Raw genomic sequence first — 11578 nt, 5'->3', positions numbered from 1 at the left:
TACACTGGGTGGATTGTAATAACCATGGGTGAAACAATAATGTTAGCGAAGTGTGAGCGAGTGAGAGGCACTAGCAAGCTACTTTATTGATAAAGGTTACTCAGTGTCCAATCTTATATCATAAGTTTGAGTAAGTGAAAGGTACTAGAAGGCTACTTCTAGCAAAGGCTATCCAATGTCTAATCTCATATCGTCTGGACGTATAACAATAATAGTTCAAATGTAAATTAGATATTTTATTAACAACCGAAACCTTTTCATAGTGGTTGGTTTTAAAATTCGAAAAAACTTTAAAGTTAAATATGCTCAAGTAGGCTTGAGAACTTTAAGTTAAATAATGCTCTATAATGGGTGAACTCTTGAGAAACTGAACAAAACCTTATACCAATTAGAGTGTGGTGAATAAATTAGGGACAATATTAATAAAGTAAGAGATATGAAAGCCAGTGGGAGAGGTATTATAGATAACATCAGAGTTTGTACTCAGCTTGAAATTTGTTAGCAAGGTAAGAAGGAACAAAATCAGTGGACAATACACTTTGATGGATTTTAACGATCAGGGATGAATCAATGTGATGCTGGAAAGGTGAATGTGGGCAAATGCGAAGTACTAGCAGGCTACCTTACTTGCAAAGGCTACTAGATGTCCAATCCTATATCACCCAGGGTGTGAGACAATGATGATTCAAATGTAAAGTAGATATTTTCTTAACAACTAAGGCCTTTTCAAAGAGATTGGTTCCAAAATTCGAAAGAACTCATGGGATAAACATGTTCCAAATAGCGAGCCTTTTCAGAGTAGTTATTTTCAAGGTTTGAAAGAACCTTTAGATTAACTATGTTCCAGTAGAAGCAATCCTAAAATAAGTGACCTTCTATGAGGTTTGAATAAAATTTTATACTATCTGGAGTGTGGTAGATAAATTGGAGACAATATCGATGAAGTAAGAGGGTGAAACGCCAATGGGCAGGGTGTTACAAATAGCTGACAGGATCCACAATCTCATTAGGCAATCCTTAGGGAAAACATAATAGAAACTCATATAAACCAGGAGCAACCAACACATACAATATAAAATAATATATTAATATATAAAGATAGATCCACAACAGCATGCAAGTTCTCATATATAGTCAACAACTATAGCTAATCACATTACTAACCATTACTAAACATACATAATGGATTCACTAGTATGTTTATACTTTAGATCGGAGCATACTGAAAGTGATTATAAATATAGGTTATACAAGTAATACAAATGAGTATATATAGGTTATACAAATAATGCAAATGAGTATAGAAAGATAAAAATAAAACAAGGAAAGATAAATGCTGCTATTGTGGAAAATATGTAATAGTAAATGATGCATGAGATAGAACACCCACTAACTGCTTCAACTTAGGGGAACAAATTTAAAAAAAAAAAAACAAAACATGTAAAAAGATATCTTAGGAGTGACATAGTATAATAAAGTAGTGGTTTTATTTTCGTAAACTTTTCTCTTAATACCTCCCATTTCACTCTTTTAAAAACTTTCCTTTTAAAATCCATTTCACAAAACGCAAGTTATACTTCAAACAATATCATAAATCGAGCATTTCATAATTAAAGAATTTAAAATATTGTTAACCAACTAAAATATATATTTAATGCAGTGCAATGGATAATATAATTATATTCATAGATATAATTATGAAAATACAATAAAACTACTAACATATGTATATCAAATAGAAAATCATACAACATACCATACAATATATCTAATGCTATTAGGTAATTTATAGGGTGTCAAAACATTACTAAACAGGAAGGAAATACAAAGAAAACATCGTCACGACCCTTTAATGTCCTAAAAATATTTTGGACAATCTATAATCCTATGATCATGAGGATGTAACATACAACTCAATCAATACTCTGATAGAATGGTACAAAACTTAATTATCATTATCTTATATCCCAACTACACATAGGATGACTAAATCTGCATGCAGCTTGTAACGTATAATAGAATCATTGATCCTATATGATACACTAATTAAAAACAACAAGATAGTGTTCAAAAATAATTTTTTTAAGATCATACTTTTCCATTTTCCCAAACAGCCATTAATTGGAATATAATAATCAAGCTCAACCATTTATTTAAATATTCCAAAGATTCCAAATCATTATTTCATGTCAAAATATAAATACTACCAGTAAAATATATATATCTTTATGCATCATTTTTAAGTATTTTAAAATACAAATAACTTAAACAATCTTAAAATATATGATTTTGAATCTATTTTCTCAAAATCAATTATTTACAAAAATGATTAAAACATCAATTCAGCTACTAAGATTCACAGGTTCAATATGAACTCATTAGAACTTAAAACTATTCAAAATCTTATCAAAAATCACATGAAATTATAGCATATATATAAAAGCAGATATTCATATACGCATAAAATAATCATTTAAACCAAACCATATATAAAAAAACATTCAAACCATGTATACATTTTACTAATATGTTCAAAATCATTTAAAATAATATATCACTCACAAATACCACTAAAGATCACTCTTATTCCTCTGCAGGGTTATCTCTAAGCATGGTACAAATGTTTATAATATAGTATAATATTTTTTAAACTCCAAAAATCAAACCAAAGATATTCATGTATACCAAATGTCTTAAAATAATTTATGCAATTATAAAATTACATAAATTGGATATATAATGATCCAGTTATATAGCAAACCTTTAGACCTGATATCCAAAATTGAGGTTTTTTACTCAAAGATTAATTTTATAAAATTAAACCTTCTAATGGGTCATAATAACCTCTAAGAGCATAGATTTATTATCAACTTGGTCCTAGCTTATCAAAACACAATTCAATTTTATCCGGTATTTAATTAATTGATACAAAAATAGAAATACATCCAAACAATGTCCAAAATTAACAAATAATGTACAAATGGAAAGCTCGTGAGATGGGGATTACATTGGTATACTCATCTTGATCCAAAAGTCTTATTGATGATCAACGACCTAATTTGAGCACAAAGTGTCCAAAATAGGGAAAGGGGTGTGTGGATCAGTGTCGAATGGCCAAAATTCTGGCCAACCTGCCGAAGACATGCTACAACGTTGTTGCGGCTTTGCCAGCCTAATTCAGGTGCATATGGCAAAGTTAGGCTATGAAAATTGAAGAGCTTGGTCAGCTTTTGATGGGCAACAAGTTAGGATGGAGCATGGCTTGAATGGCAGCCAAATAGGTGAAATCAACTTGAACCCATTGGTTGAGGAAAAAAAATTGTGGCTACCCTTCGGGCCTTCTCAGGTCTGAGATGGTTTTTCAAAGATTTAGGAACTTTTTTTTGGCATTTCATGATTTGTTTATTGTTAGAGACTCCCCAATGCATATATAAGGATTTGGGTCATAACAGATAAAAATCCAGAACTAATTTGGATACTAATATAGTATTAATATTCAAAATTTTTCAAAATCATAACTTTTTTACCGTAATTCTAAATTTAGCATGCAACAAGTCTATAAACTCATGTCAACAAGATCTACATAATGGTATAATTCAAATCCGAAACTTGATCATATAAGAGGTCATACCTAGGATCCATAAATGGTCTAGTTGATCAAACTATGTCAAAATTTTAAAATTTCAAGTATTCACCAAAATGGGGTATAACATTAAGTGCCAAATTCCTTGTAGTTCAAGGGCTAAGATGCTAAATTTTGTTTAATTCAGGGGGCATATGCACCAACTACACTTTTTCTTTTTGTGCTTGTCTTATTTTTTTCATGGAAAATATTTCTACTTTCATTTGAAAAGATTGATTCAATAACATGAGATTTTTTAATTTTGAGTGGAGTGGCATATAATATTTAATCTTTAAATATTAATTGCTTGACTTTGGTATCTTGGAGCAAAAACTAAAATAATAAGAAAAGCTTGTAGTACTACAGCAACACTTTACCAGGATCTTTTGGATTTAGATATTCTATCCTTTTTTTTTCTTTTTTCCTTTTGTTAAAACTATTGATTAAAAAAAAAAAAATCAAACTAGTTGTAGTCTTTATACGTGTAAATGTAATTTGAATGAAAATATAATTGCACAAAAACCTAACTTTAATCAGATAATTATATTTAAAAACAGAGAACAAAATAATCTTAAAAGATTTTTGTGATGATCCTAGGCGCAAAAAAACAATTGTATATATATATATATATATATATATATATATATATATACATTTCTTCCATCCCAGAGAAACATGTCATGATAGTCTAGAACAATGTCATACAATACATTGCGGGACATTATACTGTCACGCAACATGTATGATGTTATCCTATACCATCCTGGACAAATTTCACTTAGAAGGGAAAAAAAGTATATATATATATATATATATATATATACACACATATAGTCCTTTTCTCATTGGTGATAGAGCCTTGGATATTCTGGGTGTTTTGTAGGAAGTGTGAGTTATGTTTCAATGTCCTACAACATGTTGAGAAAATTGTATCGCCCAGGAATATATTTCTATACACGTACAACGGTTTGATTTATCGAGAAGATAGATTTCACTTTATGTTGGACATCTAGTGAGGTAACAAGTGCTAAAGTTGTTACTTGCTTAATTAGAATTTTGACATTAAATTATTAATTGGAGTATAGCCCTTAGTACTTTAATACATCAATATATTTCCTCATTTCCAACCATTATTACTATATATATTGTCTGGGCAGAGCCAAGATTTGGGAATATTAATAATTACATAATAACTATATATTTTAGCTTATGATATTTAAAAAATAAATTAGCTTATGACATTTAAAAAAATAGTTTATTACAAAAATAGAATTAAAACATTAATTGGTGCATATAACCCTGAACTATATAAGATTTGGCACTTTAGTCTCTGAATTAAACAAAATTTGACACTTTAATCCCTGAATTTTTATTTCAAAGGGTAAAAAGATCATATTTGCCTCTTACTATTCCTTTCTGCTTCTACATGTGACATGCACGTTATCAAAATCGTTAAGGAATCGATAAAAAATAAGTTTACGGATTATTCTCACAAAAAATATACCAATTTAAAGACCAAAGTGATAAAAAATAAATAAATAAAGAAGTAAATTGTCAAAACAGATGTAGTTCAACGAAAAATCCATCAATTAGCCAAAATTAAATAAAGTGAAAACAGTCATGTGGTTGTTGGGCCTTACTTTGAAAATTTGAAATCAGCCCAAATTTCATCAAACGGACTTTACCCTTTAGAAATTGAAAATCTTGGCCCAATACTTATATAATTGACGAATTAAATGAGTGAATTCTACAAACCTCGCTATTTTAAATACCTAGTTTGCCCTCCCCCATGGGTCTCGTTCGTTGACTTCTTTTTAATTTATATGAAGTCTTTTGGAATATTTATGCAAAAAAAAAATAAAAAAAAAATTGAAATACCTATTTTTAAATTCGAGTGGTTGATCATAAGCATTTTCAATGATGTAATAGATTGTAATTTTTATGGCACAGAAGTAAAAATAGCTTACCATGGTATGGATGTTCAATTAATAAATACTCAATTCAAAAAATCAATCTTCAATGAACTTATTTAAATTCTAACTAATTAATGATTTAACTTTCTATTTTTTTTCCATATCAATTTGACAGAGTTTTTAATCAATCTCATTCAAAAAAAGTTTTTTAAACATTTATCTATAGTTATGATATGAAAAAACAATTTTTGCAATCCACAAAACATTGAAGATGCGTTTATAGTTCACCTTCACAGGATGCTTTTTCATGCGATGATGCTTTATTCTTGTGTCTCTACACCATCTTTGTCTCTTTTTCTCTGACCTTATGAACTGAATACAAATCTAATCAAAATTCATATACAAATCTAACCAAAATTCAATCGCAAACATAAACAAATCAATCAAGATCCATTCATAACTAATAACAATAGTAATAATAGAAACAACAACACTTGCAAAAGATTTTTTTACAAAAATGGTAAGATCATTTAATTCTATTTATCAATAAATTTAAGATTAAATTTTTTTTTTATCGATCATTAATTTTATGCCACACTAGTTGGTAAACAAAGTTTGGTAGCCCTAAATGTTGTTACGAGGAAAACTTAAAAAGAAAAAGCACATGGACAATGTTAACCAAAAAGATGAATAGTCCCTCCAAAAAAAAAAATTTCTCGTATTTCTTCTAGCATTGACTATTGGTATTTTTTAAAAAATAAAAAATAAAAATAAAAATCGTATCTTTAAATGTAAATATACATTTTATTTCATTAATTTTCTGTTAAAGTCTCCAACAAGTTGAAACTAATAATTTTCACCTCTTTTGTTTATTACTTCAAGCTCAACCATTCTAATTTTTGTAGACTAAGCCCCACAATTCCATTAATATTTTAGAGTCAATAAGAAATATTAGAGTATCAAATAAAAAACTTGGAGAACTTAATTTGTGTAGAATCATAAGCTGCATTTTGCAACATACCCAAATGAATGAGGTTTAGCTTTTATATACAATAGAATATCCATAAAATATTCATCAACTTCTATTTAATTTTGTCTTTAAATTAGATTTGGGGCTATACGTTCATTACACATCGTATTTTGTCCTTCCAGATTATACCAAAGGTTAACATGGAGTACCTGAGGAGTTACTCTTTCAATTTATAGAAAAATTGTTTTGATAATTAAAATTATGAAAACATTTGTTTATCATATCAGAAAAAACATGTACGATCAAACAAATCTCATCAGTTTTATAGCATACCTCGCTGCACCCAAAAAAAAAAATTCAAAACAAAACAAAACAAAAAACAAAAATGTTTAATAGTAAATCCTAACATAATCTGCCTAATTAATTATGCATGTAAAGTAAGTCAATCCAAATCAAACCTTGTTTGAATTGAGTATTTGATTTTGAATCAAAAGTCCATAAAAAAAAGTTTCCTTTTAAAACAACTTCGGTTTTTGGAACATAATTTTTGTCAAATCTAATACAGTGGCAATGAAATTAATATTTTTGTGTGATGCAAAACAACGTGACTGGGCAAGAAAATATGGTCAAAATATAAACTATATAAAGTATAGAATCAAATCAAATAACATAGCAAATGCATAAATATTTTTGAAAGAGATAAAAATACATATGATAAGTTTGATTCAGTTTAATTCAGTTATTTTTCATAAATATGAAATCCTCAACCAAAGTATTCCATATCAATTTTAATATTCTTTTACAAAAAACTCAAACCAATTTTTCCATCCAACATAATCCAAATAGGTTGTAGAGAAAGGAAACTATAAAATCAGTGAATTTTTATCACAAAAATATCAAACAGCGAAAAAAGTTGAATAAAGCTAAAAGTTTGATTAGAGATACTTGAATTCATATATTCAATTTTGTCCATCAAAAATAAAACGAAAAAGAAAATCCCCATCTATATGCAGGCCAAGTTGATATTTTTCCCAAGCAAACGGAAAATTTAATTACAAGTTGAAACTGCCATAAGTATAAGTCAAATCAAATAAAAAAATCAAACATATAAACATTTTTTTTTTAAAATACAACAACCACATACCTTAAAAAAATACAAGCACACATTTTATTTTATTGAGTCATTTTTTATTAAACAAATAAACTCCTATCTAAAGCAATCTAATATCAATTTTAATATTCTTTTAATAAACCCCAAAACAATTACCTCATTCAACATGATCCATATAGGTTGGCTTACCTTAGTCAAATCGAAGTAATGGGTAAAAAGGTACAGTTCATTTGCCTTTTTAGCTTTTCGGGCTACTGTATACCAAAGACAACTGTCAAATCAGTGAATTTTTTTTTAAGGCCTAAATATCAAACGGCGAAAAAGTTTAATAAAGCTAACCAATATAGGGGTCGTGAATTCGAATGAAAAAAAAAATCAAAAATGTAATTAGAGATGCTTAAATTCATATATTAAATTTTGTCCATCCAAAATAAAAGGAGAAGAAAATTCCCTTCCATAGGCAGTTCAACTTGCATTTTATTATATTTGTATTTAAATAAAAATTTGGGATATATGAAGTCACACGTCCAATTTTGTCTTTTCAAATTATATCAAAGGTTTACTCCACATGGAGAACCTGAGGAACTACAGTTTTCAATTGTTAGAATAATTCTTTTGAAAATCATTTTATTAAAGGCATTTCTTAGCATACAAGAAAAACATATCAGTTAGGTGGTAAATCTCAGACGACCCCCAAAAAAAACAATAAAAATAAAAAAGTTTGATGGTAAATCCTAACGATACCTGCCCAATTATACATGTAAAATAAAAACGTTAATTATTAAGTTGGTTTGAATTGAGTATTTGATTTTGGATCAAAAATCAAATAAACTTTTCTTCCCCAAAAATACAAATTTTTAAAGGTCAAATCCAATAATTTGGCAATGAAATTAAAATTTTGTACGTTGCAAAACAACAAATCAGCTCAAGTATGTTTTTTCAGTAAAAGGAAAATAATAATAATAATAATAATAATAATAAAAGCATAAATCAATTCAATGGAAAAATCAAATATATAAAAATTTTAAAAAATAATGAAAAAGAATAACAATTTTTTTACAGGGATTTGTTTTAAACAAGTTTTATTCAGTCTTTTATATATATATATATATATATATATTAAACTCCGATCCAAAAGATACACATTTTTGAAGGTCAAATCCAATAATTTGGCAATGAAATTAAAAGTTTGTGCATTGCAAAACGATATAAAATGGGAATAGAAATGGAAATGGAATTATACTTACACGTTGAAACTACTATAAGCATAAATCAATTCAAATAAAAGATCAAATATATAAAGATTTAAAAATAATAATAATAAAAGAATAACAAATTTTATCAGAAATTGCTTTGAACCAGTTTTCCTTTTTTTAATTAAAGTCCCACCTAAAGCAATCTACTATCAATTCTAATAATTTTTTTAATAAAACCCAAACGATCGCATCATCCAAATAGCTTGGCTTTCTTTAGTCAAATTGAATAGATTGGTAAAAAGGTAAAAGTTCATTTATTTATTTAGCTTTAAACTTCTTAAAGGCCAAAATATCAAAAAACTATCAAACAGTGAAAATGTTCAATACAGCTAAAGGTCCTTCTGGAGATACTTTAAATTCATATATTCAATCTTGTCCATCGAAAAAAAAAGAAAAAAAAAAGAAAAGAAAATTAAGAAAATTCCCTACCACAAGGAGATCAAGTAGTAGATATTTTTGCCCTCAAAAAAGCGATTGAAACCACTTGTAGGTTCAGGTTAGACCCACCAACGTGAGTAATGCACAGATACCTGTTATTTTCAGTTAATATCAGCTATAAAACAAAAACAGCCAAAAACAACAAAGAGAATCTAAAAATAACACCACAAAACAACAAGAACAACAAGACATCACATTATCTTGGGTCTGTACAATAAACAAGGACAGGATCAAATTCAGTCGCCTAATTTTTTTTTTTTTTTTTTAACCTTTGTCTTCTCTAATCCATTGTCATTTTTTTGGGGGATATCTTTGTCTAAACCATTTCATCAAATCAACAGCCACTTTTTTTATTTTTTTTTATTTTTTTTTCAAGCAACTGTGATTATGCTATCCCCATTATTTAAGTTTGACATTCCCTGGAAAGCTGAATGCGTTGCAGATGATTCCCTTGAATCCATTGGCAATGAGAGCTTAAGAGATAGAGGACATGGATCCATCGTTGATGATTTCAAATTCAAGTTGAGATCGGTTATTGTGGTAGCATGCGGGTTCGAATGAAGGGCAACTGGACGGACAACCTTAGCTGATGCATTATTATGCTCAAGATGACTTCCTTGACCGAGTTTTAGGTCTTGAATTGGATTCTCAATTGTCATCGGTGCTACTGCCGGTGCGACATTCACCGGAAAAGTTGGCACCAGTGGAAATACACTTGGATTGCAGGGCTCAGTTGGCAATGGATGTGACTGAGATGTGTTATCTTGGTGAGGCAATTGCTCTTCTTCCATAGGACTTGCTGCAACCTGTTAAGCCAGAAAATGGGTTTTTGAACTTTGAACACATAGGCTTTATTTTAAGAACAAAAATTGACCATTTTGATCAGACCAACAAAAACTTTAGATTTTAATCTAATCAAGTTTCGTTAACCTAGATTATTAGCTAAAAATAAACTTGTATTGAATCTACAAAGGGATAGCCTTCTAAAAATACTTTTTATGCTCTGTTTGTCTTCTCCTAACAAAATACAAGACCAAAGGGGGGGGGGGGGGGAAAAATTAAAACATACACAGAGACTCCAAATCAAACAAAAATCACTGTCTACGACCTTACAAACTTCAAATCCACCACTCGTTAGACTGACTGGCATATCAGTAAGTTGCTTAAGGCTGACAAATTTTTTCCACCACAAAAACAGAAAAAAATAAAATAAATTAATTAAATTAAATTAAATTAAAATTTCTAAAATTGTCTTCATTTTCTTAGGAGCCAAACAAATTGTCAAACATAGAAAAACATATATATATTTAAAAAAAATTAAAAAAAGCAATTAGATGATTGTTACCGTATCGGTGGTGATGTCGAAGAGGCTAGATCTGCGTCGCCGGCGATTGTGATTGTTCCGGCGAAGAAAGTATTTCTGAGCGTGGCTCGCGACCTGTGTTGGTGTGCGAGTCTTGACGAAGTTTCTGGAGATTCCTCTCCAATCTCCTTTCCCTACTTTCTGCAGTCCCAGCAAGAAAAGCTTGTGTTCGTCCTCCGTCCATGGAATTCCTGAAATCGTCATCCATTCAAACTTCAATTCTTTTTTTCTTTTCTTCCAAAAAAATTGCAAAAATAAAAAAATAAAATAAAAAACAACTTGAAATTGGAAAAAGAAATTCAAGCAAAAATGAACGAGCAAAAGCAAAATTTCAGAGGAAAATGAATATTCGGATTTTTGGAAATTAAATTAAATGAACAAGTATTCAATAATTGGATCAATATCGGCTATCCGAAAAAATTAAAACTAAAAATCACGATTTTCACAAAGAAATCCAATCAATCAAAAAGAAAGAGAACAATCGGAGATCTGAGCAAAGCCAAACCTCGCTTGCGCTCTCGCTCACGATTTCCACCGGAGTTATGGACGACGTCGTTTTCGGAGGCGTAACCGGCGACGGAATCTTCCTTAGCGCTGCTGCTATTGCCATTGATGTTGTTGCCGTTGCTGCTGTTGTTGTCATTGGAAGCTTCGTGAGGCAGTTCATACTGAGAGAGATCGTTCAAGCTCACGCTCTTCCTCATCGAATCCACCACGACTCGAAAACCGAAAAGCATGATCTCGCCGACGCCGGAATCTCCACCGCCGGTGACGGAGGCGTCTGTGGAAGCGAACGGGCGGGACATCCTAAGAGCGACGACGAAGACTTTCAGAGAACCGTACAAGTGGAAAGAAAGACGCAAAAGAGGGGTTTTTGTGCGTGTTTTCGTGTGAAGAAGAGAGAG

The 11578-nt window shown here is 29.8% G+C and overlaps 1 protein-coding gene across 1 annotated transcript; it reads right to left on the bottom strand.

Annotated features, from left to right (window-relative positions):
* Positions 1 to 9483: 9483 nt before the first annotated feature.
* LOC107419327 (transcription factor MYB1R1-like) lies at positions 9484 to 11578 on the bottom strand. Its single transcript, XM_048474152.2, has 3 exons — positions 11179 to 11578; positions 10656 to 10864; positions 9484 to 10116 (listed from the first exon to the last, which is right to left on the bottom strand). Exons 1-3 carry the CDS (start codon positions 11477 to 11479, stop codon positions 9682 to 9684), a joined length of 945 nt encoding a protein of 314 aa, XP_048330109.1. The 5' UTR covers positions 11480 to 11578; the 3' UTR covers positions 9484 to 9681.

Source organism: Ziziphus jujuba, chromosome 2, assembly GCF_031755915.1.
Source record: "Ziziphus jujuba cultivar Dongzao chromosome 2, ASM3175591v1".
Taxonomy (NCBI): Eukaryota; Viridiplantae; Streptophyta; class Magnoliopsida; order Rosales; family Rhamnaceae; genus Ziziphus; species Ziziphus jujuba.
The sequence above is the reverse complement of the archived record's forward strand: the minus strand, read 5'-3'. Positions and strand labels throughout refer to the sequence as shown.